The sequence below is a fragment of the Myotis yumanensis genome, unplaced genomic scaffold (assembly GCF_028538775.1).
Source record: "Myotis yumanensis isolate MYYU_CA2020_CCGP unplaced genomic scaffold, mMyoYum1.0.hap1 SCAF_4, whole genome shotgun sequence".
NCBI classification, from domain to species: Eukaryota; Metazoa; Chordata; class Mammalia; order Chiroptera; family Vespertilionidae; genus Myotis; species Myotis yumanensis.
In genome coordinates, this window is record NW_027223755.1 from 53,772,250 (window position 1) to 53,799,938 (window position 27,689).

The 27,689-nt window shown below is 37.7% G+C and overlaps 1 protein-coding gene across 1 annotated transcript; it reads left to right on the forward strand.

Annotated features, from left to right (window-relative positions):
• The first annotated feature begins 26 nt into the window (after positions 1–26).
• ARSK (arylsulfatase family member K) lies at positions 27–25,977 on the forward strand. Its single transcript, XM_070412353.1, has 8 exons — positions 27–189; positions 1,812–1,941; positions 6,705–6,864; positions 13,985–14,267; positions 16,323–16,494; positions 19,953–20,177; positions 21,414–21,638; positions 24,455–25,977. The coding sequence occupies exons 1-8, from the start codon at positions 52–54 to the stop codon at positions 24,775–24,777; spliced, it is 1,656 nt and encodes a 551-aa protein (XP_070268454.1). The 5' UTR covers positions 27–51; the 3' UTR covers positions 24,778–25,977.
• Positions 25,978–27,689: the final 1,712 nt, after the last annotated feature.

Genomic DNA, 27,689 nt, shown 5'->3' on the forward strand with positions numbered 1-27,689 from the left:
GGAGGAAGCGGGCCCGGCGCCCGGGGGCTGGGCTCCCAACTTCTCTCTGCGATGCTGCTGCTGTGCGTGTCGGTGGTCGCAGCCTCGGCGCTGGCAGCACCAGCTCCCGGGACTAGCGGGGAGGGGCGGGGAGCTGCTCAGGAGCGGCCCGATGCGCCTAACGTGGTGCTAGTGGTGAGCGACTCCTTTGTAAGTACCGAGAGGGACTGCGGGGCGGGGGAGGGCGGGGGAGGGCGGGGCGGCGGGGGGCGGGGCGGCGGGGATCCGCTACCCGCCCACAGCCTTTCTTATTTTACCACTATTAATGAATGATCAGTCTATAACCCGTTTGACTTAATAGTAGAGAAAATAACATTCTGCATCTCCACAAAAGCTTGTTAGTTTTCCAGCGGTCATTTCCCAATTCACCGCAAGTTTGCAGGAATTTGTGTTTGCGTGAGAAGTGAAGAAAATTAACGTGTTGGTTTTTTTTTGTTGTTGTTTTTTGCCCAGGTATCTGATAATCCTGTTAGTGCCAATATAAGTTCATTAGTTGATATACTTGAATTCACTCCCTGATGATATTCCAGGGAAATTGTGTGCGTGTTGTTGAATCCTAAACTTGAACAGTTTTTGAAACTTTCCCCAAGCCATCAATCAACAGAATATTACTATCAATATTACCTGATACTTAGTATTATTCCATGATTTTAAAACCATTGCCTGGACAGATGTTTGGTTACTAATTACGACATTTGTTCATTATCCCTGGGAGTTCGTGTGGTCACATAGAGAGTTGGTCTTAAGCTTGTCTGGTACTAGAGTGCTTTTCATCACCATTGTTGTATGGCCTTTCTCCTGGACTGACCCATGATGATTACAGTTACATAATCTGGATATGCCCGTCGGACTTGAGAATATTACTAAAGTAATACACTACGGAACAGGCAGTATTGGAGAGTAACATGTAAGAGAGTGCTCTTGAGATCAGAGGGAAAAGAAGGACGCAGGATTGTGCAGAGCAAAGTTGGGTCTTGTTGCTGTAGATATGGAGGCCTGGGTTGACCGTGTGGGTAGTTCTCACACTAGTATGATACCTCAGAACTGATTCCAGGGGGGGGAGGCGCCAGGCCTTTGTGCCCGCATGTTGGATGGCCATTAGTTATGGGCTGCTCCCGGAATGGGGCATGGTCTTGAGCAAGGAAACTCTATAGCAGAGGCAGTATTCTGTTCTAAAAGGAAATGTGGGTGGTGCATCACAACATACTAGAAACTTCCAACGATGGCTGGGTCCTTCTCATTATTTAGGTCTCATACTTCCCAGAGAAACCTTCCCTGTCCACTCTTATCTGGAGGAGGTCTCCCTTGTTATTCTGTGTCTCGGGTTTTTTTCAAAGCACATACCACAATTTGTAATTATTCATATTTTATTTTCCAGTATACTTTAGCCTCCCCCACCAGATTAAACTTGAAAGGCACCAGGGATTCTGTTTTATCTCCAGATTGTATCTCCAGATCTTTCATAGTCCCTGGCACACAGTAAATACTCAGTAAATACTGGTTCAATCAGTCCATCATCCTCCAAAAGAGCTTTTTCAGAAAGTCCTTTAATTTATTTACTATATTCTAATGAATCTAAGTGGACTACTGCATTAAATTCTCTGGATTTTGAGCCAGATACTGATAACCCTTCTATACTTGTTTTTAGCTGTTGAGGATTTTAGGGTCATACTGAAGTCCTTTGATGTTTATAAGTTTTAAGGTTAAAATTAAAGGAAACAATTTTCTTTTTTCGTGATGCGATCATTGTTAATTACATTTCTTCATTCCAGGATGGAAGGCTAACATTTTATCCAGGAAGTCAAGTAGTGAAACTTCCTTTTATCAACTTCATGAAAGCACATGGCACTTCCTTTCTGAATGCCTACACAAATTCTCCAATCTGCTGCCCATCACGTGCAGGTATGAACATGCTTAATATTAATGGAAGAAAGTGGCCACACACTGAAAATAATTTTACAATTAAAATTATTCCCAAAAGTAGTATAGCAAGTAATATTTGGCATTTAATAAAAACATTTTAAGTGTTTTGGGTTTTAAGGTATGTATTGAGTATTGGGCTTAGATTTTCTAATTTATTTTTCCAGAATAGGAATTTTTATCATTTAAAAGGGTGTTTAGTTCATGTGTTACTATTTCATTTCCTAATGATTGAGTGACTAAGAATCTTTTGACCAAGCAAATGAGGAAATATTCATATTTCTTGGAAGAGTTATATTTCCAAGGAAGTTTTTCAGTAAGAGTACAAGGAGTTGGGTGGGGACTTCAGAGTATACCATAAAGTAGTTAGAACTTGTCATAAATCAGGTTTATCTGAAGTTTTTCTGTTATTTCAGATTACATCTCTTCAGGTTCAATTCACTTCTATCCCAATCTATTAATTTTATTATAGTAATTTAACAAATAGGTATGATTTTAATGGCAAAACTTGTTTCCGTGACATTAAGCCATGAATAACTGAGAAATGGGGAAAAAACTGCCATTCTTATACTATATCTTCTGTCTCTTCTCTGACGGTTGTTTTCCTCATTCTAATACATGATTGGTTGCTTTGGAACTCATAAATAGCATTCAACAATTTGTTTTTGTCTGTAAGTTCCCAGCATGATATTCTCTGCGATTTGAGTCACAAGTTTCTTTGCCTACATTTTCAGTACTATCAACTATATAATCACCAATGATTAAAGGAATCCTGAACTGTATTATAAATTACATTTCAATGATGAAGGGCCAGATATATTAAAAAACAGTGTTGTTACTTTTTTACATTTTCAGAACATATTTAACTAAAAAATTCACATGTTTTCACTCCTCTCCCCTGCACCCCACCTCCCCCACCATTCTCAACCCCCACTTCTGGCAACCATAGGCAGTTGAATTTGGTTCTTTTTAGATTCCACATATATGTGAGATGGTACAGTATTCAGTACTTTACCTAACTTACTTCATTTACTATAATGCCCTCAAAGTGCATCCATTGTCGCAAAAGGCAGGATTTCCTGATCTTTTATAGCTGAATATTAGATAGATGATAGATAGAAAGATAGATAGATAGATAGATAGATAGATAGATAGATAGATAGATACTAGTATATAGGTAGGTAGGTAGATGATAAATAGATAGGTAGATAGATAGATAGACAGATAGATAGATATCACATCACATTGATTTTATTCATCTCTTGATGGACACTTAAGTTCTTTCTGTCTTGGCTATTGTAAATAATGCAGTGAACGTGGGGGTGCAGGTATTTCTTTGAGCTAGTGACTTAATTTACTCCAAATGTATACCCAGAAGTGGAGTTGTTGGATTGATTATATGATTTTTCTGGTGTAATTTTTTTAGGAACCTCCATAGTAACTTCCTCAATTTTCCATAGGGGTTTCACCAATTTAGATTCCCATCACCATGCGTGAGGGTTTTGCTGGGTATTCTTTTCTCCATATCCTAGCCAATACTTGTTATCTCCTGTCTTTTGATAGTAACCATTCTAACAGGCACAAGGTAATATCTCATTGCAGTTTGATTTGCATTTCCATCATGATTAGTAATATTGAAAATGTTTTCATGTACCTGTTGGCCATTTCTAAGTTTTCAATGGAAAAATGTTTATTCAGATCCTCTGCCCATTTTGTAATCAGTGTGTTTTTTTTGTTTGTTTCTTGTTTTTTGCTATTGAGTTGTATGAGTTCTTTATATTTTTTGAATATTGACCCCTATTCAACAGATGATTTAAAAATTATTTTTCCCAATCATGGGTTGCCTTTTCATTTTATTGATAGTTTTATTTGCTGAACAGAAGCTTTTACTTTTATATAGTCCCATTTATTTATTTCAGCTTTTCTTGCCTTTGCTTTTGGTGTCAAATCCAAAAACTTATTGTCAAGATCAGTGTCAAGGACCTTACCTACTATGTTTTCTAGAAATTTCATGGTTTCAGGTTTTATGTCCATGTGTTTAATCCATTTTGAGTTGATTTTTGTGTATGGTGTAAGATAAAGGTTCACTTTCCCCAACACCATTTATTGAAAAGACTAGCCTTTCCCCATTGTTTATTTTTGGCTCCTTTGTCGTAAATTAATTGACGAAATATGCATGGGTTTATTTCTGGGCTCTCTATTCTGTTTCATTGATCTATGTGTCTGTTCTATAACAATAACATACTAGTTTGATGATTATAGATTTGTACTATAGTTTGAAATCAGGAAGTGTAATGCCTCTAACTTTGTTCTTCTTTCTCAAGATTGCTGTGGCTATTCGGGGTCTTATATGGTTGCATACAAATTTCAGAACTGTTTATTCCAGTGGTTCTCAACCTTCCTAATGCCGCGACCCTTTAATACAGTTCCTCATGTTGTGGTGACCCCCAACCATAAAATTATTTTCGTTGCTACTTCATAACTGTAATTTTGCTACTGTTGTGAATCGTAATGTAAATATCTGATATGCAGGATGTATTTTCATTGTTACAAATTGAACATAATTAAAGCATAGTGATTAATCACAAAAACAATATGTAATTACATATGTGTTTTCCGATGGTCTTAGGCGACCCCTGTGAAAGGGTCGTTTGACCCCCAAAGGAGTCGCGACCCACAGGTTGAGAACCACTGGTTTATTCTATTTCTGTGAAAAATGCATTGAAGTTTTGATAGGTATTGCATTGAATCTGTAGATTGTTTGGGATAGTATGGACATTATAAGAATATTAATTCTTTCAGTACATGAGCACATATTATCTTTCCATTTATTTGTGTCTTCTTCAATTTCTTTAAACCATATCTTGCAGTTTTTAATGTACATATCTTTCACCTCCTTGGTTAAATTTATTTCTAGGTATTTTATTCTTTTTGATGCAATCATAAATGGTATTTTTTTCTTAATTTTTATTTCTGACAATCCATTGATTTGTGGATTTTAAACCATCTTTGTATTCCTGGAATAAAGTCCAGTTGATCATGGTGTATGATCCTTTTAATGTACTATTGAATTCAGTTTGCTAATATTTTGTTGAGAATTTTTGCATCTTTGTTCATCAGGGATATTGGCCTGTAATATTTTTTGTATTGTTCTTGTATGGTTTTAGTACGAGGGTAATGCTGGCCTTGTAAAATGAGTTTGTTGTGAGGTTTTTTATTACTGAGTCAATTTCCTTACTCATAATTGGTCTGTTCAAATTTTCTATTTCTTCATGATTCAGCATTGTTTGGTTGTACGTTTCTAGGAATTTTTCCATTTCTTCTAGGTTATCAAATTTCTTGGCATATAACTTCATTGTAGTCTCTTATAATCCTTTGTATTTGCGTGGTATCAGAAGTAACATCTATCTTTAATTTCTAATAGTATTTATTTCAGTCCTTTCTTTTTCTAGGAAAGTCTAGCTTAAGGTTTATTTTGTTAGTCTTTTTTAAAACCAACTCTTAGTTTTATCAGTCTTTCCAGTCTCTATTTCATTTATTTCAACTCTGATCTTTGTTATTTCCTTTCTCTTACTAACTTCGGGCTTTTTTTTCTTTCTAGTTCTTAAAGATGTACAGTTATTGTTTATTTGAGCTCTTTCTTTTTTCTTTTTTTTTTTTTTTAATATATTTTATTGATTTTTCACAGAGAGGAAGGGAGAGAGATAGAGAGAGTTAGAAACATCGATCAGCTGCCTCCTGCACATCCCCCACCGGGGATGTGCCCGCAACCCAGGCACATGCCCTTGACCGGAATCGAACCCGGGACCTCTCAGTCCGCAGGCCGACGCTCTATCCACTGAGCCAAACCGGTTTCGGCTCTTTCTTTTTTCTTAATGTAGGTGTTCATCACTATGAAATTCCTTCTTACTAGTAGAACTACTTTTTATGCATCCCATTAATTTTGGAATGTTGTATTTTTATTTTCAATTTTTTCAAGATATATTTTGACGTCTCTTTTGATGTTTTCTTTGACCCATTGGTTGTTCAGTAGCATGTTGCTTGATTTCCACATATTTATGAATTTTCCAGTTTTCATTGTAGTCAGAAAATTGCTTGATATGATTTCAAACTTCTTAAATATATTAAGACTTGTTTTGTAGCCTCAGATATGATCTATCCTGAAATATTCCATGTGTACTTGAGAATAATATATTTTTTCTGTTGCTTTTGGGTGGAATGTTCTTTAAATGTCTGTTAAGTGTATCTGGTATTACAGGTAGTTTAAGTCCAGTGTTTCCTTATTGATTTTCTATCTGTTGTTGAAATTGGGGTATTGCAGTACCCTAGTACTATTGTATTGCTGTCTGTTTTTCTCTATAGGTCTGTTAATATTTGAAGAAGGATTTATTGACTAAATAGTTGTAGAAAATGAGATAATTAATCATGAACTACTTAGTGATTATTTTTGTGATTGAAAGATGACTCTAGAATCAGACAGGCCTTATATTTAATTCCAGCTGTATTTACCTTAAGCAACTTAAACTATAAGCATTAGAGACTCACCTGTAAAATGGAAATAGTAACTCTTTGCAGAGTTTCCGAGATAATCAGAAATGTTAGGTGAAGCACCTAATGCAGATATGTTTTATTCCAGAGCATGAGCTCTAAACTAGTTGACTCTATTCTCTCTTGCAGTGATTGTCTTAATAGTTAACACAAATTTTTAAGCTTACACTGATCTCTATTTCTTCTTTTCCCCCCAGCAATGTGGAGTGGCCTCTTCACTCACTTAACGGAATCTTGGAATAACTTTAAGGGCCTAGATCCAAATTATACAACATGGATGGATATCATGGAGAAGCACGGGTACCGAACACAAAAATTTGGAAAACTGGACTATACTTCAGGACATCATTCCATTAGGTAAAAAATAAAACAAAAAATAGTCCTCATAGGCTTTTCTCTGCTAGATCACAAAAATGTACCCTTTTTGACTTTTTTAAAATTTCTCTAATAAGGTAAAATTAAATCTCTTAATCCCTCAATTGTGTTAATTGGTTAAAACATTAACTTTCTTTAATCTTCCTAAAATATTAAATTTGCTAATATGCTGATAATTTTTTCTTAAATATTAAAGGTCATTAAGATATATATATTAATCTGTTTAGCCCATGATTTATTTTTACTGAAATTTTGTTATATAATGGCTACTTTATTAATTACTTTACAGTTTTCTTGCCCACTTGTTTTTGTGAGTTCATTCTAATGTGAGTCTATTGTAACTTCCTTTTTTTTTTTCTTTTTTCATTTTACTAAGTTCTCAAAACCAGGTAGTCAAGCCTGGTTGATAATAGTAGAGATCTAGAAACAGATTAACTACTTTTGAATTTTAGTTTCTCTGTCTACTACTAACCTGTGGTAGTATAATCTTGGAAACATTGTCTAAGCTCAGGAACTTTAATTTCTTTGTTGTAAGGATAAAATGAAATAATATATGCAGAAAAGAGCTAACACAGTAGGTCCGAAACTTTTAACCTTAGAAAGACCTGCTTTCAAAGTTGGCCTTTGGCTGACATCTGGAAACTTGAATTTCAGGAGTGTTCTATATTCCCTAACTGATCAAATGAATCACTGTGTACCTAGAGTGTTTGTACAATGTGGTTCATTCTGAACACCTGATTTCGCTGTGGGAGTCTGCAGTTTTGGTATGTTCTCGGCAGAGGGTGTCTACATAATCAGCCCACAATGACAACTTGGGTATTAAGTCTCTAATGAGCTTTCCAATAGACAACACTTTACACATATTGTCGTAGACAGATCCTGGATGAATTAAGTGTGTCCTTTGTGACTCCACTTGGCAACTTGTACCTTGTTTCCTGTGGAATTACCCTAAGCATATTTTCCCTTTGCTGCTATTGCATTGTGTCCTTTTGCTGTAATAAGTCATAAGTGAGTAAAACTCTTTGCTGGCCCCATGAGTCCTCCTAGTGAACTTAGGTGTGATCTTGGGGTCTCCTAACACTTGTGACTCCTGACACAAATTTATATTAAGACCTCAGAGCAATACCTCTTGCCTAGCAGGTGCTAATTAAGGGCTATGGTAAATATAGTAGTGATGAGGATGATGCTAATGATTACAATAAGAGCCAGAGAAATATATTCAATAAAAGTAATGGTGCCTGTAGTGAGATAAATAGTGTTCCCCAAAAATTCACATCCACCTGAAGTTTCAGAATGTGACCTTATGTGGAAACAGATCCAGTTTGTAGATTCAATTGGAGGTGAAATCATCCTGGATTTAGAGTGAATCCTAGTCCTATCAGAAGAGGGAAGGACACATACAGAGAAGATGGTGTGGAGACAAGAGACGTATTGGAAGTGATCGCATCTAAAGTCAAAGAATGCTAAAAGATCACAAGCCAAAGAATGCTAAAGATTGCCAAGAGTTACCAGGGGCTAGGAAGAAGCAAGGGGATATTCTTCCCTAGAACCTACAAGCTACGGTTCTCAATAGGTGTGCTGCGGCACACTGGTATGCCGCAAGAATTTTTAAAACATGCAATACTTGACTACTTACTCATGGGCACTGGCCTGTTCTCCCTTAGATTATCAAATTTTAAGAAATGACAACAGCTAACCCAACAATAGCCATCAGGTGTGAATGAATCAAAAGTGTACCTACTTTTTGTCAGATGGGCAAATAATATATTTTTTGGTGTGCTGCAGAGTTTCTAGCCTCCAGAACTGGGAGGGAATAAATTTCTGTTGTCTTAATCTACGCCGTTTTTAGTAGTTTGTTAGAGCAGCCCAAGGAAACTAATACAATGACTTTTGGGTAAACAGATACTAAAATAATAGGACTGAGTAGAGCAGGTCTTCCAATAATGTCCTTTTGTTAAACCCCTCATTTCATCATGATGTTGATGAGATGCCATAGGAACATAATGCTTTTTTGTATCAATTGGCCAGTGGTAAAACTGGTTTTGTTTTATGTCATTTCACTAAAGTCACAGAAACCATCAATGATGTTAAGGGAGGACTTAACTGTATTAATCTTGCTCTCTGGTTAATGTTAAATTTCTTTAATCCCAGAAGTAATCCTGATTCTTTTTCCCCACCACTGTCTTCTAATCCATCACCAAGTATTGTCAGCTCTACTTCTTAAATATTTCTCCAGTTTATTCACTTCTCATTATCTCTACCAAGTACTATCATCTCTTGCCTAAACTATTGAAATGGCCTCCCAACGTTTTTTCTGACTAATTTTCTATAGGCAGTCAGAGTGATCTTTTTAAAATATACATTTGATCGAATGACTTGCCTGCTTAAAATTTGTCAGTGGTTTTTATCTCGGCAGGTAGGCTAAAATCCCAAATCCACAACATTGTTTATAAGACCCTACAATAACCTAGCCCCTGCCTACCTCCAGTCTCATTTAGAACCACTCACTTTCTCCACAGTGTGTATTTGGTCTTCCTTTAATCCTTTAAAATTCGTTTTACTACCTCTGGACAGTTGACTAGCTAGTTCTGCCGTGCAAAATGTTCTTCCTCTACTCTGCCTGGCTAGCACAGCAGAAAGAAAGGGTGGGAAGGGAGGTAAGTGTGGTGGGAGGAGCATAGGCTTTGAATCTGTCAGAACTGTTAGATGCCCAGCTGCCTGCCTATCACCCTTGTGACCTTAAGTTACTTGACTTCTCTAAGTGTTGGTTTTCTTATCTGTAACTGGAACTAATAATACCCACCTCATTGGATAACTGCCATTTTAAAATGAGTTAATAAGATTATATTTAAAAATTAAATGAGATAATACAAAACAGTTCCTGGCACAAAGTAAGCACTTAATCAAGGTAAAATAGTGTTGTTGTTGTTGTTATTAAAATGGCTTAACCAGAATTGTAGTTTAACACTTACATAACTTTTCCTTTTTCTAAAGTTCATTACATTGCTGTTATTTTATTGTTTCACAAATTTCTCTTTAAAATCCTCCTTTTTATAAAATAAGGCTAATCCAAAGTAAAATACAACTATTCATTTTATCTTATTTGAAATTCTTCCTCTTTGTTCCTTCAATCAATCCAATAGTAAAAAGAATCTGGACTTGAACTCCCTGTTATCATAATTCTGTGTGAAATGGTTAAAGTATGATCTGAATGTTATTCTTCTTGTGATAATAATGCTTGGAGGGGACAAGGACCCTCCTTTTTCATTGCTTTATTCCCATCGCCAGTAGTGCTAGTGCATTATAGGCATACAATTAAATGTTTGTTGAGTGAGTAAATGGAATAAAAAGTTACATTGTCTACCTATGGCTTAATACTTGATAAGCATTGATGTTCTATTTAACCCAGGGTCATAGCACCCGTCCATTATTAGTGTTTTGTATATATCTTCAACTAATAGAATATATCCTGTTTTTCAGTTTTTTAATATTTTAAGTATCCTTAATTTTCCTAAGGTCTTTCTCATGTGAAATTCTAAAATTAGAAAAAGGAAAAGTTGGTATTTCAGAGGTCAGAGATGGTTTTTAGAATAATAATTGGTTGCAGCATATTTTCACTGTACTCACTCTCCGACCAGAGCTTAAGAAATTGAAATAAATAATCAGGACTCTACTTATATGGGTACTGTATGTACCCACACAGTCATATGGCCGACAAGTAGATCAAGGTTTTTGTTAATATATTTATTGAACCACCTACTATGTACCAGACAGTATTTTTAGATGATGGGAATATAGTAGTAATCAAAACACAAAAATCTCCAACCTCATGGAACTTACATTCTTGTGGCAGTAGAAGAGAATTTAAACAAGCTACTGTCTTATCATTCCTAGCTAAAAGTTTAAAACCTAAAATCCAATTCTTTTTTATTTCATCTTACCATCATTGTAATTATATATGTTCTCAATTCATATAGCTTATGTTTTCCTCACACAAATTCACAAGAGGCAATTTTAATCCCCTCAAACAAATGAAAAAATAAAAGACCTACTTCCAAAGTGAGAGGATTGCTTTGGAAAAACTCTTAACCGAGAGTTTCTAGCAAAAGGAATCAAATCATAGGCTGCTAACAACACTCTTCCTATCCCTGTCAGGCCAGCAGACCAACAGGATCACAGGCTTTGTAAATAAAACCGGAAAGACCAAGAGGAGAGGGAGAGAAGTCAAGAACAGCAACCACAGGGCCCTCTCTCAGTCCCTCAGAACTCTGCAGGCTAGTGAATAAGTCTGTGTTTACCTCACCATATCCACTATCCTATCTAATAAAAGAGAAACATGGTAATTAGCCGTACCTCCGCTACCCTTCCCATTGGCTAATCAGGGTGATATGCAAATTAACTTCCAGCCAAGATGGCGGCCGGCAGCCAGGCACTGAAGCGAACAGGAGGCTTGCTTGCTCCAGAGACGGAGGAAGCCAAGGTTCCCCGCCTGCTGCTGTCGGCCTCTGAGCTTGCACTCTAAGCAACATTGTAACAAGTATAGAAACTAAACAAAACCCCAGTAACCTGCTTTCAGCCAGCCGGGATCTCAGAGCTGGAGTTGAAACAGTGTTTCGATTATAGAACCCAAACAAACCAGATACCTGCTTTCAGCAGCTGAGGCCTCAGAGCTGGAGCCAAGCCTCAGAGCTAAAGCTGGCCCAGAATAAAAATTAAAAAAAAAAAGAAAAAAAGAACAGGTTGGGAGCTTCAGTCACCCGCCAGCCTGAAAATGGCCCTCAGCCCCTCACCCAGACTGGCCAGGCACCCCAGTGGGGACCCCCACCCTGAAGGGGGTGTGACCAGATGCAAACAGCCATCATCCCCTCACCCAGGCTGGCCAGGCACCCAAGCGGGACCCCCACCCTGATCCAGGACACCCTTCAGGGCAAACCAGCCGGCCCCCACCTGTGCACCAGGCCTCTATCCTATATAGTAAAAGGGTAATATGCCTCCCGGCACCGGGATCAACGTGACAGGGGGCAGCGCCCAAACCCCCTGATCGCCCTGAGGCTCTGTGTGTGACGGGGTGGGGCCACAACCTCCCTATCCGCCCTGCTCTGTTCATGACATGGAAGGCGCCCAACCCCCTGATCAGCCCTGCTCTGTGCCTGATAGGGGGGAGCTCCCCAACCCCCTGATTGCCCTGCGGCTCTGTGTGTGACAGGGTGCGGCGCCCCAACCCCCTGATCGGCCCTGCTCTGTGCGTGACGGGGTGGCGCCGCAAACTCCCCATCGACCCTGCCTTGAGTGTGACAGGGGGCGGTGCCCCAACCCCCCAATCGGCCCTACCCTGAGCATGACTGAGGGTGGCATCGCAACCTCCCGATCCACCCTGCTCTGTGCATGACAGGGGGCAGTGCCCCAACTCCCCAATCAGCCCTGCTCTGAGCCTGACCAGGGGCAGCACCTAGGGATTGGGCCTGCCCTCTGCCACCCAGGAGCAGGCCTAAGCCAGCAGGTCGTTATCTTCCGAGGGGTCCCAGACTGCGAGAGGGCACAGGCCGGTCTGAGGGACCCCCCCTTCCCCCCGAGTGCACAAATTTTTGTGCACCGGGCCTCTAGTTATTTTATAATCTAATATCATCTATATCTTTAGGTCAGTTTTGTCCATACTGAGGATGATTTAATTTTATTCTTTCCCTTACAATGGAGAAAGACATCCTTTCCTTTGGTCATTTTAGAAGTTCTTTTAGATCATCTTCCCACCCACCCACCCACCCACCTACACCCCTTATTATCTTTATTGATATTCATTATCTAGAACAGCTTGCATAATTCTGGTGCAATCTCAGCATGATATTTTATGAGAGTGGAAGAGCCTGCTGTTGGTTTTGTTTACTTTTGTTATTCCAGAACTCCCTTCTGATGACTAGCAAATTCTTGGCAGAAGCAGCTTCTGGGGCTGTCTTCAGATTGCTGTCTACCATGACTCCTACACAGGTTCCTATAGCACGGGTGATAGCTCTGTGCCTACAAACTCATTCCAGTTCTTGGATTTTTTTTTCCATTTAATTACTAAAGTTTAATGTATGATGTTTAGCTGCCCATAATGGAGTTTATCTCCTACTTTTGCCAGTGTTAGCCATTTGAGGATATTAAATTTCCTTCTTGCTAATCTTTTTTCTAAATTTCCTAATGAACTTTTAAAATAACTATTGCAGAAGGAGATATAGAGGAAGGAAGATTATAGGGATTGAATAAATTCTTTTAAAAACTGACTAAAAGTAACCTCCTATGACTGTAGTGAGATATCTGGTTTTAGCAGCTGGAAGATACTGAACGGTGGAATGTGAATTTTTTGTATTCTTTAGGATCGGCCTGAAAATAAACCTGAATGTGACTTTTTCAGGGACAAGACAATTTAAATTTTGTAATTAAACCTTAAAGAGGTTTCAATTCCTATAAAATCATGACAGATATTATTTAGCTTTGTAAAATTTTAGTTACAGTTAATGAAGACCAAAATGAGAAAGCTTAATATTGGTTGAACATTCAGCTTATGAAAGCTCCTTAAGTTTAAATTGTTGAAAATTTAAGGTCTCTTTACTTGCAAAACATATCTTCAAATTGAAATTCCTGTAATATACATATTTTAGTCTGAGATCATATAAAACCCCATCTAACTAAATTTTTTTCCTTAGAATTCTCATTGTTTTACCCAGTACTATTTTTTGTAGATGAAGGCTACAATCAGAATCCAGGTTTTTCTTTTATTATTTATTTATTTATTTATTTTTTAGAATCCAGGTTTTTCAAGCTTTGAAAGATGCCTTTTATAAATCCAAACCTCCCCCTGTAACCTTGTATAGACTCTTAAAAGTGCCTTTTTTCTCTGGAGAAAGTGTCAACGGTATTTATAGTAATAGTATAAAGTTACTTAAGGTGTCAGGCCTCAGAAGAAATGGAGGTAAAATATGTTGATTCAATTTCAAATGTTAAACCAAAGTTTCCTTTGTCAAGTTAAAAAAAAATCATTTTCCATGTTGCTTTCTTATGTTTATGCTTAGTTTTTAAAGCTTTATACATACCTTACAGTATACCTGTCTTTTTCATTCCCCAGCAATCGTGTGGAGGCATGGACAAGAGATGTTCCTTTTTTACTCAGACAAGAAGGCAGACCTATGGTTAATCTTATCCCTAACAAGACTAAAATAAGAGTAATGGAAGGGGATTGGAATACTACAGACACAGCAGTAAACTGGTTAAGAAAAGCAGCAGTTAATCACACTCAACCATTTGTCCTATATTTGGGATTAAATTTACCACACCCTTATCCTTCACCATCTTCAGGAGAGAATTTTGGATCGTCAACATTTCACACATCTCTTTATTGGCTTAAAAAAGTAAGTACACTACGTGTGCTATGTGTGCTCAAAACTAGAAGTTAACATTATAATTGTATGTTACTGGTATTTACTCACTGTTTCTTTTATTGTCACTTTTAAAGAAAAACTTAAATATTGAATATTCTCATGAAATCAAATTGACCAATAGTTGGTTGACAAAAGCTGAAGGGGCAATTTTATAGAAATAAGATAAGTGTTAAAACTTAGAAACCTACTGCTGAATTGAATACATTTGCACATAATATGTCTATTAAAAGAGAAACTGAAAGATGTTCTCCAAGTGCAGGCAACATTCACTGTGCACAGTTCAGAATCGAAAAAAAATGACCCTGCCAGATGAAACTGCTCAAAGAGATCTTAATAATCAACTGGGAAAGTGACCATTTTTTCTAGGACTCAACTCATTTGTCAAAACATTTAAAACTCTCTTATTTGGGGTTAAAAATGTATAGGAAAATGAAAAACAGTGAAACCAATATTTATTTAAAGCATTGTTACTAGAAACACTGAGAAGTAAAGTGTTTGCTTTTTTTGTAAAAAAAAAAAAAAAACATATCAAGAGTAGTTTGAATAGTGCTTGCCTTCTCATTGTATAATTTAGATACGGAGCAAACATCTTCTCTATATCGTGGCATATTGTCAGATTCATAACTAAATTTGGATTGCCTTCCAACATTTTCCCCTTTGCTCTTTCAATGTTGTGATATATTTCTGAGGGTTCCTTTCCTGTGAAGATTTTTGCCCCTGTCACTACCGCTAGGACGTTTGTCCTTTCTTTGCAATGACCTTCCTCATTTACATCAATGAGTGTGTCTTCACTGAGTTCCTCGGACTGCCTATCTAGCCGTGTCAACCTTCCCACATCAGCTATTTCTTCTATGACTCCAGTTAACGTTTGATTCAAATTTCACTTCCAGTGTTACCACTTTTTATTTCTTTATTGTACATTCATCTTTGTTAACCAACTCCCTCTTTTGATTATCCATTTCTATACACTGTCCCATGGGTTTCTCACTAAGAGACAGTGTGCTGTCTGTGTGTATAATGGATAAAAGATGCGCAGTGATCAGTCAGTAACAGGCTTTGAAAGAAATGGTCTGATTAGTCCCTGATACACATCTTTCATTCATATAGTGATTTGTAGACTAAGTAGCTAGCAGCATATGACTGAAGGTTTGTGCTGTATGCACTGATTCACAGTTAATATACCGTAGTAACTAAAATCTGAACCCCGTTATTGGGAGACTGGTGTCTCACTAAACTGTGGTAACTGCAATCTGTGTATATCTGAACCGTGCAGAGGGAGGACTGTCTGTGCTTTGAAACATGTCGTCTTAAATCGAATTTAAGTTGCTTAAGCAACTCTAATCAGAAACACTATTTAGTGCACCCTATTTTAAAGGAAATACTGTCCAAGTTGCAAATACATCATGTCTTCTTAAAAAGTTCTAACTGGCTCCATCTTTAAAAAATTCATCTGGAGTTAGTACTAGCCTAATTAAATGAGTCAAATAACTTTTAAATAAATAGTAAGTAGATATTTGAATTTTTTTAAGTTACTTAAATATATGACTTAAATCTTAATCATTTTCACCAAAACTGTAAGCATTTATATATATGAAAAAATTGTATTTGTTTACCAGATATTTTGCTATCTCACTAGATACTGCCATTTTTACAAGTGAACTATTAGAGAAAAGAAGTCTACAATCTTAGGGTGTTGATCTGAAATTTGAAGTGATTATACAACTATCTTAAAGTTCTCAGACCCTTTTTCTGTACTGTCTAATATAGCTCATGTCATTTTCATTGACATGTATAATTTTTAAAATAATTTTCATCTCACTATATATAGATACTAATATATCTGTTTTATTATTAGTGGGAATATTGACAATTTGTTTCTAACTTATTTGTTTTACTATTTTCAGTACATGATTCATAATCATTCTTTTCTACTATCCTGAATAATTAAAGTATGTATGTCTAGTTCACCACACATACTTGGTGGATGAGAGGAACATTACTACTTTGTTTTTCTCCCCTTTTTAGGTGTCTTATGATGCCATCAAAATCCCAAAGTGGTCGCCTCTGTCAGAAATGCACCCTATAGATTATTACTCTTCTTATACAAAAAACTGCACTGGAAAGTTTACAGAAAGAGAAATTAAGAATATTAGAGCATTTTATTATGCTATGTGTGCTGAGACAGATGCCATGCTTGGTAGGTGGTATAATAATTAGCAGTTACATGAAGAAAAAGTATAATATTTTGTCAACAAACCATGATTATGCTGGTTGATGACTTGAATGAATATCCTGAGATGATTTTTTATATCAGTTGCTTAGATACTTCAAACTTAGGATTATAAGACTCACATATAAAAATTGGATAAATTTACATTATTAATAGTAGAATAAAAGCCTTCTCTATTTTAATTATTTATAAATTAATAAATGCTTAGATTTTTTTCATACGCAAAGAAAAGGTCATAGAAGGCTATATCATCTGCTTGCAACAAAACCTTTTACCAGCTTTAATCAGTAATCAGTACAGGCATACCTCTTTTTATTGTGCTTCACAGATAACGTTTTTACAAATTAAAGGGAAGACCCTCCACCATCAAAAAGATTACAACTTTATTGTGATACTCATTTTATTGTGCTGATCTGGAACCAAACCCTAAACATCTCTGAAGTTTGCCCATATTCAGCCAAACACAGATACACGTGTGACAGGTCATTGTAAGGCAGTTTAGTTCCTAGGAGATTAGACAGTTTAGTTGTAGAAGCTTGTGACTTTGCCCAGACTAGTAGCTGCAGAACAAATCCGTTCTCCCAGGCCCCTCAGAGCAAACGTAACTAAAGGCCAAGTCAGTTTCCCCATGTGTATTCTGGTACAGAATCAGTTTGAAGTTCCTTCTCTGATTCAGCTCAAAACCAAGCCTGTCTCTATAAGGTGATTGTCAAGAAAGTGTTTTGCCTACTCACTTGTAGAGTTATGGCGGTTTCCAGTTCATGTGGAGAAACCCTGGTTTAAAAAAAAAAATACACGTTTTTATAACAAGTTCTTTTCACAATACAGTATCATTTATTCTGCTGCACACTGGAGTAGAATGTAATTGCATTAGTGAAGTATGGGTAGCACCTTTTCTGTACAAAGTAAACTTCAGGTGTGAACAAGTGAATGGCTGTTTCTTAAAAAGCATTTATTGGGAAAATTTTAAAAAGTATAAAACAGAAAGCAAAACAGCCATATGGATAAATTATTTATAATTAGTATTAAAAGAATCTAAAAGACTTTCCAATTGCTTACTCTAAAATACAAGATTTTGAGTCAATTTCTTTAATCCTTAAACCCACACAAATGTTGAATTATATCTATGTATTTTCTGATGTTAGTGATAGACACCCATTTGCACCTTGGAAATTTCTTTTGAATGTTTGCTGCTATCCATTCTTCCATGTCTACTAAAGTGAAATAGGATGTAATGTTGCTGCAGGGAGTGTGGGAATACTACTCTTGAAGTCTCTTCAGGCAAAAAAAAAAAAAAAAAAAAAAATGCAGCAGCTCACTTCAAGTTACAAAGATTATGAAATATATTGTATCCTTGTTGTTAAATCTCTAACTGATTTTGTCACCAAGAGTATTTATGGTATTACTGTTCACAATGCTTGTTCAACAAACATTTAGCGCCCCCTAGTAATTAGGCACTGTTGGGCACTGGTAGTATTAAGTTGAATATTATAAAAACAGTCATGTATTAATTAAAAACCCTTTAGGCATGTACTCTACCCGAGGGCCTTATATTCACTGTTCCCTCCCCCTGGGATGCCTTCCCTTTGCTTTTTACATAGCTGACAGCTATTGTCAGTCTTTAGCTGGCAGCTCAGGGATATCTCCCCAACCACTCTAAGTTAGTATACCAGGCCCATCATCCTACTTACTCTTGTTTGCTTACATCATAACTTTTAATTATTTTGTTGATTTACTTGTCTACTGTCCATTTCCCTTGAAGAATATGAGCTTCATGAAGGCAGGGACATTCAGTCTTATTCAACGTTGTATTTTAAGTGCCTAGCTTTGCCACCATAGTGCCTGCCACATGGTAAGAACTCAGTAAACATTTACCAGCCATGATAATATATTGTTGTAACTACAGTAATATACTGCTTTTTTATATTTGTAGTCTTGGAGGACAGAGTGATTCACTCTACCTGGGGGAGTGGGGACTGCTTCACCAGGGAGGAAAGGCTTGAGCTGGGTCAGAAAGGAAGAATGGCAATTTAGCAAGTAGATGGTGGAAGAAAAGGCATTCAATAATAGAAGGAAGAATATGTCCAGAGGCAAGAAAGTCTAAACTAAGTATTATTAGTTCAGGGAATTCTAAGTTGGGAGGGTTGTGAAAGTTAAAGGTGTTAGGGGAAGCTGAGGGGACTGAGCTTGGAGGGTGGCCAGGGGCTTTGTGTGTTGTACTAAAGAATTAAACAGTAGAACACTGTGGAAAAGGTCTAAACTGGGTGTGACATGATCAGATATTTTAGAAAGCTCTCCACCAGAACGGTACAAGGAATACTGTGGAAAGGAAGGAGGAGTGCAAGCAAGAAGATCAGTTAAATTACAGTTGTCCAGTTAAAAGATCCTGATGGTCTGAACTCTGTAAATAACTCCATGGAGCCCTGGTCTCAGTTCTGACTGGACCTCTGAATCACCTGTGATGTTTTTTGTTTTTGTTTTTGTCTTGTTGTTGTTGTTGTTGTTGTTGTTGTGTGTGTGTGTGTGTGTGTGTGTGTGTGTGTGTGTGTGTTTAAAAATAAAACAGAGAACCCTGTATCCCAGATTGAGGAACTGCAAGAATAGGGATCACTCCTCTCTCTGGACTGTGCCTTGCTGTAATTCTTAATTATAATGAAGAGGAAGTTTCAGGACACTAAGAAACAGGGACTGGTCAGAGGAATGTTACTGTCCAGGTATTCCCCTTCCAAGAATATGCTACATCACACTCATATACTATCTATACTATTCAGTCCTTCTTCAACAATGGAAATCTGTAACCCTCCACCACCTTCATGGGCACGATCTGGAGATTGGGGATTTGGGAAAAGAGTTGCAGGGAAGAGGAGTTCTGACCCCTCTTATCTCCTCCCATTGGGCAGTAATTATGGGTCAGTGTGATATCAATCCTTTCACTATCTGACATGTATAGAGTGCTGATATCCAGACCTGTCTTTTTTTCATTACAGTCACTAGAGGGAAAAATTTCCCCCTATTCTCTAATCCTATATACTAAAGAGCTAGTATGCTAATTAGACCGAACAGCAGAACAACTGTCCAGACTACCTTCCAGACAAAGCCAGGGCTGCGAGGGCCGAGGCAGCAGCCAGGGTGGCTGCGAGGGCCCACCCTTACACAAACTTCATGCATCAGGCCTCTAGTAGAAACATAAAAAGCATGCCAGTGTGATCTTCAAATAAAGAAACTATACTATAGGTATTATATTTTCTCCTTCCTCTCTCGTCTGTCCACTGAGGAACAGGCACACGAAACAGTATTACTTAGGAACAGTAGGTAATATTCAGACGTTAAGTAGCATCCTGACAAACTCTTACTAGGGTTGTGATGCGCTTATTATGATAGAATAAAGCATTAACTAATTAAGATTTATCTTGATTATATTGTAGGTGAAATTATTTTGGCTCTTCGCCAGTTAAATCTTCTTGAAAAAACTATTGTCATATACACCTCAGACCATGGAGAGCTGGCCATGGAACATCGTCAGTTTTATAAAATGAGTATGTACGAAGCTAGTGCCCATGTTCCACTCTTGATAATGGGACCTGGAATTGAGGCCAACCTACAAGTATCAGATGTGGTTTCTCTTGTGGATATTTACCCTACTATGCTTGGTAAGTAATGTAAGTCGATAAATCTTTATTTGTAATAATGCTGGAGCATGAGTAAAGTAGTCAGAGGCCCTGCTGACGTGTTTATAATCTTGAGCAACTCCTCTGTGAGTCAATCCATATCTGAAATATGAGGATAATATTCCTCAGGTTCCTTTGGCCTTTACTCCCTGTAGTCATTTTTCCTTCCAGAGATTCACTATCAGGATATGACTATCGAATAAGCCACTTAAGATATTCAGGTTCATAACTTCATAGATATGATTGTTTAATTTCTAGCAATGCAGATATACTACTTATTACTTTCTATTTTTTATTAAAAGTATTTAATTAGACCTAAAAACACAGAACATTGAAACCAGAAAAGGGGTGGAGAGGGCAACTACAGACTCATTTTGGAACTATCCTGAGTACCTGGCCATAATTAATAATTTTTCTATAGGAAAACGATAGTTTGAATTTAAAAAAGACACCTTAGAAGCAATTTTTACATTGTTATATTATAAATACCTTTTTTTTTTACAACCTCTTTTTAAGTTAGACATTTCTCATGCTATTGTTTATATGACTATATTTGATGAGGAAAAAAATAAATTAGTTTTCCTCAAATCAGTATAATCTGGGATTTATCAACATATGTTCTGCAAAATACTATTCCTCAAGGTATTACTTGGGGGTAAAAAAAGTTTTGTCATCAAATAACTTTGGGATACATGGAATACTATACACCACCTCTGAAGGTTTATGATCTGTATCAGCAATAAATTTACATTTACAGTAAATTCACCTATGTAATTTTAACCATTGTTTGCAAACATGTGTGACTAATAAACCCCTTCTTATATAGGTGTTATTAGTATCTCATGGAACAAATGTGAGAAACAACTGTGATTATTTAATCATTCAGAAATAAAGGACTGATGATATAAATTAATATTTGTTAGGGGTTTCCTGTGTGCCAGGTACTGGTCTCTGAATTTTATATAAATTATCATATTGAAACCTAAAATAAGCCTATGAAATGCAGGTATTATTATTATTATTCCCTTTACAAATGAGGAAACTAAGATTCAAAGTAGTTAACATGCCCAGGCATAGTTATTGGAATAAGCACTTGGATGCAGGCAAAATACTTATAAAATACATGTACAGCCTCTGTGACCTTTAGTGATGTCATTGATGAATGTCCAACTAATAAAAAATGAGTTATTTTAAAAGATTGTATTATTTGTGTTATAGACATTGCTGGGATTCCTCTGCCTCAGAACCTAAGTGGATACTCTTTGTTGCCATTATCATCAGAAATGTTTGAGAATGAACATAAATTTAAAAGCCTACATCCACCCTGGATTCTGAGTGAATTCCATGGATGCAATGTGAATGCGTCCACCTACATGCTTCGAACTAACCAGTGGAAGTATATAGCCTACTCTGACGGTACTTCAGTATCTCCTCAACTATTCGGTAAATTTGTTCATATATTTCGTAAGTGTAGTATGATGTGTGATGAGCTGACCTACATAGTGTTGCCTAACAGATCCAGTAATTATTGTTACATGAATATCTGCTGCTTCTCATGATGGGACAGTCTACAAAAGATTGCCCATGAGAGGTGCAGATCCTTTGCAAATCACCATCTGTATTCCAGAGCTAGTGCCTTAAAGCTTTTGATCTGAGACTCAAGATCGAAACCACTGTTTTTCTCTGATCAAGGTGTCTTCTAATACTCATGGTTATCTTTCCCAATCAGTAGTTAACACCCTCTCATTATACCATGCTTTCAGCTGTTCTGGAGGATTATTAGCTATCCTATCTAATAATAGAGAAACATGGTAATTAACCGTAACTTCGCTACCCTTCCCATTGGCTAATCAGCGAGATATGCAAATTAACTGCCAACAAAGATGGCGGCCGGCAGCCACACAGCTGAAGTGAACAGGAGGCTTGCTTGCTCCAGCGATGGAGGAAGCCAAGGTTCCCCGCCTGCCGCAGCCCAGCTCTGAGCTCCGGATGCAACATTGTTGCAATTATAGAACCTAAACAAACCCCAGGTACATGCTTTCAGCCAGCAGCGGGCTCAGAGCTTAGAGCGCCAGTGATGGTAACAGAGTTTTAATTATAGAAGCTAAACAAACCCAGATACCTGCTTTCAGCCAGCCACAGCCTCAGAGCTGGAGCCAGGCCTCAGCTCCAGTGACAGCTATAGAAGGTAAATAAATCCCAGAATAAAACAAAAAAAAGAGGCTGGGAGCTTCAGTCACCCGCCAGCCTGAAAACAGCCCTCAGTCCCTCACCCAGACTGGCCAGGCACCCCAGTGAGGACCCCCACCCTGAAGGGGGTGTGACCAGCTGCAAACAGCCATCAGCCCGTCATCCAGGCTAGCTAGGCACCCCAGTGGGGACCCCCACCCTGAAGGGGGTGAGACCAGCTGCAAACAGCCATCAGCCCGTCATCCAGGCTGGCTAGGCACCTCAGTGGGGACCCCCACCCTGAAGGGGGTGAGACCAGCTGCAAACAGCCATCAGCCCGTCATCCAGGCTGGCCAGGCACCCCAGTGGGGACCCCCAATCTGAAGGGGGTGTGACCAGCTGCAAACAGCCATCAGCCCGTCATTCAGGCTGGCCAGGCACCCCAGTGGGGACCTCCACCCTGAAGGGGGTGCAACCAGCTGCAAACAGCCATCAGCCCTTCACCCAGACTGGCCAGGCACCCCAGTGGGCACCCCATCCTGAAGGGGGTGCGACCAGCTGCAAACAGCCATCATCCCCTCATCCAGGCTGGCCAGGCACCCAAGTGGGACACCCACCCTGATCTGGGACACCCTTCAGGGCAAACCAGCCGGGCCCAACCCGTGCACCAGGCCTCTATCCTATATAGTAAAAGGGTAATATGCAAACTGACCCTAACAGCAGAAAGACTGGGAATGACTGGTCACTATGACACACACTGACCACCAGGGGGCAGATGCTCAATGCAGGAGCTGCCCTCTGGTGCTCAGTGCACTCTCACAGGGGGATCTCTGCTCAGCCACAAGCCAGGCTGACGGCTGCCAGTACAGCGGTGGTGGTGGGAGTCTCTCCTGCCTCCTCAGCAGCGCTAAGGATGTCCGACTGCAGCTTAGGTCTGCTCCCCGCTGGCAGATGGACATCCCCTGAGGGCTGCCGGGCTGCCAGAGGTATGTCTGATTGCCATCTTAGCCCCAATCCCCCGGGGAGCAGGCCTAAGCCAGCAAGTGGTCACCCCCGAGGGGTCCCAGACTGCAAGAGTGCACAGGCCGGGCTGAGGGGACCCCCCCCCCCCGCCAGTGCACAAATTTTTGTGCACCAGGCCTCTAGTCTATATATATAAAAGCCTAAGTGACTGGTCGACCGTTTGACTGGTCGACTGGTTGCTGTGACACACACTGACCACTAGGGGGCAGATGCTCAATGCAGGAGCTGCCCCCTGGTGGTCAGTATGCTCCAACAGCAGGAGCATCACTCAGCTAACCGATGGGTGCCAGATGCCGGACTCACGAGCGCAGCTGTGGTTGCATGAGCCTCTCCCACCTCCGTGGCAGCACTACCAACTGGCAGTCTGACATCCCCCAAGGGGTCCTGGATTTCGAGAGGGCACAGGCCAGGCTGAGAGACCCCACCGGCATCTTAGAGAGCTTTACAACACTACTAGATGATAGCATAATCCTGCAAAATGCCTCCTAGCTTCACTATTCTATGAATTAATTTTAAAGCAGCATTATTAGAATTAAAGTTTTATTTATCCCTTGCCTCCTTTTTGCATATACTATATGTACTAATGCCATTATTAATATTCATTTCTCCTTACATTTCCTTCCTTGTTACAAATGTCAAAATTATTAACTCAAAATAATTCTTTAGTTTGGGTTATTGATATGGGACAATAAAAGCATACTATTTTTTTTTTCTCAGCCTGTCAAAGTAAGCAAGGCATCAAAGTCTGGAGAATTAGAGCTAAGCCAGCTCACTAGTGATAAGGATTTGACTGTTTATGCCATCAAAGGATGGATAAGAAAAACATGGGATAGTGGGACGATGGTAGGAAGATAATTTGAACAAACATTCAGAGAGGTGTTTAACTTTTGGTATATTATTTACCACTTATACTGGCCATCATTGTACTATATATACTAAGAGGAACTGAAAATAACTGAAAATAAAAATAAATTCTAAAACATCATCTGTCACAGAGTAATGACATTCTAAAAAATGTTCTTGTTTCAGGTAATTCTTTTGACAGGTATTTAATTTTTTTCTTTCAGATATTTCCTCAGATCCAGATGAACTAACAAATATTGCTACAAAGTTTCCAGAAATTACTTATTCTTTGGATCAGAAGCTTCGTTCCATTATAAACTACCCTAAAGTTTCTGCTTCTGTCCACCAATACAATAAAGAGCAGTTTATCAAGTGGAAACAAAGTATAGGGCAAAACTATTCAAATGTTATAGCAAATCTTAGGTGGCATCAAGACTGGCTGAAAGAACCGAGAAAGTATGAAAGTGCAATTGATCAGTGGCTCAAAACCCACACTCCTCCAAAAAATATCTCAACAAAAATAAGAAAATGTTCTGGAGCTATATAGAAATATGTTAAAAGATAATGATTAATTATGTGTTTTACATGTTAGTTTTAAATGTAAACTTTCATTACAGGTATTACTTTTAAAGAATGTATATTATTTTAAATAAAAAATCATAGAATTACAGTATATATTTTCAAAAATGATTACTATTAACATCTCATTCTTAGCAACTTCTTACAACGTAATGGGAAGTATTTAAAGGATATGGACAGAGCATCGGCCTGTGGACTGAAGGGTCACAGGTTCTATTCCAGTCAAGGGCATATACCTTGGTTGCAGGCATATCCCCAGTAGGAGGTTTGCAGAAGGAAACTGATCGATGTTTCTAACTCTATCCTTCTCCCTCTCCCTTCCTCTGTAAAAAATCAATAAAATATATATTTTTTAAAAATCTCTTTTAAGGATAAAATCAAATAGAATATAAAGTTACATTGATCTGAATAATATAAAGTGTAGAATAACTTTATTATTGATTATTACTTATGAACCATAAAATAGTAATTTGTGAGTATTTGGTGGTATCTGATGAATTATTTGTATTTGATGGGACATGGAGTATTTATTTTTATGTGGTGCAAGTATTTGAAATAATTGATGGGATATAGACCCTGGATATGACTAACTTTATTATTGCTTTTTAAAAAATAGGTGTTATATATAAAAGGTACAAAGGAGTTAACAGTGAACATGAAGTTTCCCTTCTTTCCCCGTCCCCCAGCCACCCAGTCCCCCTTCCTAGAGACCGCTACTATAACCACCTTCCTATGTATTCTTTTAGAGACAGACCATGCATCTCCAAACTTCATAATCTTACACACACACACACACACACACACACACACACACAAATGGTAGCATACTATACAAAAATATTCTGCATCTTGCTCTTTTTCTTTCCCCACTTAACAATAGGTACCTAGAGGTGAAATTGCTGGTACAAGACCTATGTCTAGCAAAACTACACAAAATGCTACCGAATTACCCCTAAGAAATTATACCAACTTAAATTCTCATCCAGCAATGAAATGCCCTCACATCCTTTGCCAACCTGATAAATTAAAAATATATTATTACTTTTATTTTTATGAGTAAGGTATATTTTCATATGCTTACTAGACATTGGAATTTCCTTTACTATGACCTATACTATTTTTCTATTCTTTGCCCATTTTTCTTTTGATGGTTGGCCTTCTTTATTACAGCTATGCTTTAGATATTAGATCTTTGTAAGAAAAGTAGAAAGGTTTATTTTTCCTTTTTGTAATTTATCTTTTGACTTTGTTGTGGTGTTTTTGACATGTAGAAATTGGTATTTTCATGCAATCAAATTTATGAATATTTGTTTTTGTAGCTTTGGGATTTTGTGTCACATATATTTAGAATGGTCTTCCCCACTTATCTTCTTTTAGAGTTTTATTTTTCATCCTTCTTGACCCATCTGGAATGGTTATCAATTAGTTTGTTTTATAAGATGGCTATCCAATTGACCTTTCACTGAGTAAACTAACATTAATCCCATTGGTTAGAAAATGTCACTTCATTATATAACATCTGTTATTGAATAAATTATCTTTCCCTCTATTGATTTGAAATGCCATTTGAGTTCTTTCAGAACATTTTTCATTTTTCAATGGACCGTTCTAATTTGTGTGATGGTCAATATCTGGTCAGACTACTCCCTTTGCAACAATTTTGTTTTTCAGAATTGTCCTGGTTATTTTTTTTTTAATAATGTTTTTATTGATTTCAGAGAGGAAAGGAGAGGGAAAGAGAGACAGAAACATCAATGATGAAAGAGAATCATTGATTGGCTGCCTCCTGCACACCCCCTACTGGGCATGTGAATGGGAATCAAACCTTAATCTCGTAGTTCATGGGTCAATGCTGAACCACTGAGCCACACAAACCGAACTGTCCTGGCTACTCTTTCTAACTTATATTTCCCATACAAATTTAGAATAAGTTTGTCTAGTTTGAAAAGTGAAAAATCTTATTAGTCTTTTCATGAAATCATATTAAATTCATAGCCAACTTTAGGGAGAATTGAATTCTTCATGATATTCAGTTATTCTAAAGAATAGAGTATGCTTTTCCCTTTCTTCACATCTTCTATGATAACATTCAGTAGTATTCTAAGTTTTCCTAAAATAGATCAGTATCTTCATAGAGATATTTGGAAAGTAGGGACCTTTAAAAAAATACCACCTAGGTCCCACTCCACACCAATTGAATTAGAATTCTATGGGTGGCACCTGGGCACTGTTTTGTTCTTATGTTTTGTTTATTAAGCTCTCCAGCTGATGATCCTAACACATAGCCAGAGGTGAGCTTACTTCTAGTTATTTTACCATTTGTTGTTGGTGGTGCTATTTTTAAGTGGATCTTTCTTCCATTATATCTTCTAACTGGTTGTTGCTTATTTGTGCAAACTCTATTTCTCTATATTTTGTACCAAACCATCCTATTGTTTGCAGTTTTTCAGTTGGTATCTTATGTTTTCCTGATACAAAAGCTACTCTGTAGACAATGACTTAATGGTTCTTCAGTGAGTTTGTCTGAGGTTACCTTTGTAGTTATGTATGAATTGCTGAGAAATAAATTTTCACTTCAGGTATATTTTGATGTAAAACCCTTAAGAAAAACATCTCAGTCTTAGATTATTAAGGTTAAAAGTAAAATATGCAAATCTACCTTCCATCTCCTGATTAAAACTAAAGAACATAAAATAGCTAAGGTGTGGATGTATGTGCTAATTTTAGGAAAAAATAAAACAATAATCATAGAAATGTGGTTCTGAAAAAACAGGCATGTAAAGATAAATATAATCCACTTGTTCTACCCAAACCCTTAAATATGCACCCCTTGTTAGAATTTACCAAGCATTCGTAATATTTTAAATATGTTAGGTATAG

Bases quoted from the DNA above. Each gene is read 5' to 3' on its own strand.
- ARSK (XM_070412353.1), top strand. From the start codon at position 52: ATGCTGCTGCTGTGCGTGTCGGTGGTCGCAGCCTCGGCGCTGGCAGCA. The intron at 190-1,811 runs GTAAGTACCGAG...TCTTCATTCCAG, and splicing joins TAGTGGTGAGCGACTCCTTT to GATGGAAGGCTAACATTTTA. The intron at 21,639-24,454 runs GTAAATTTGTTC...TTTTTCTTTCAG, and splicing joins AGTATCTCCTCAACTATTCG to ATATTTCCTCAGATCCAGAT.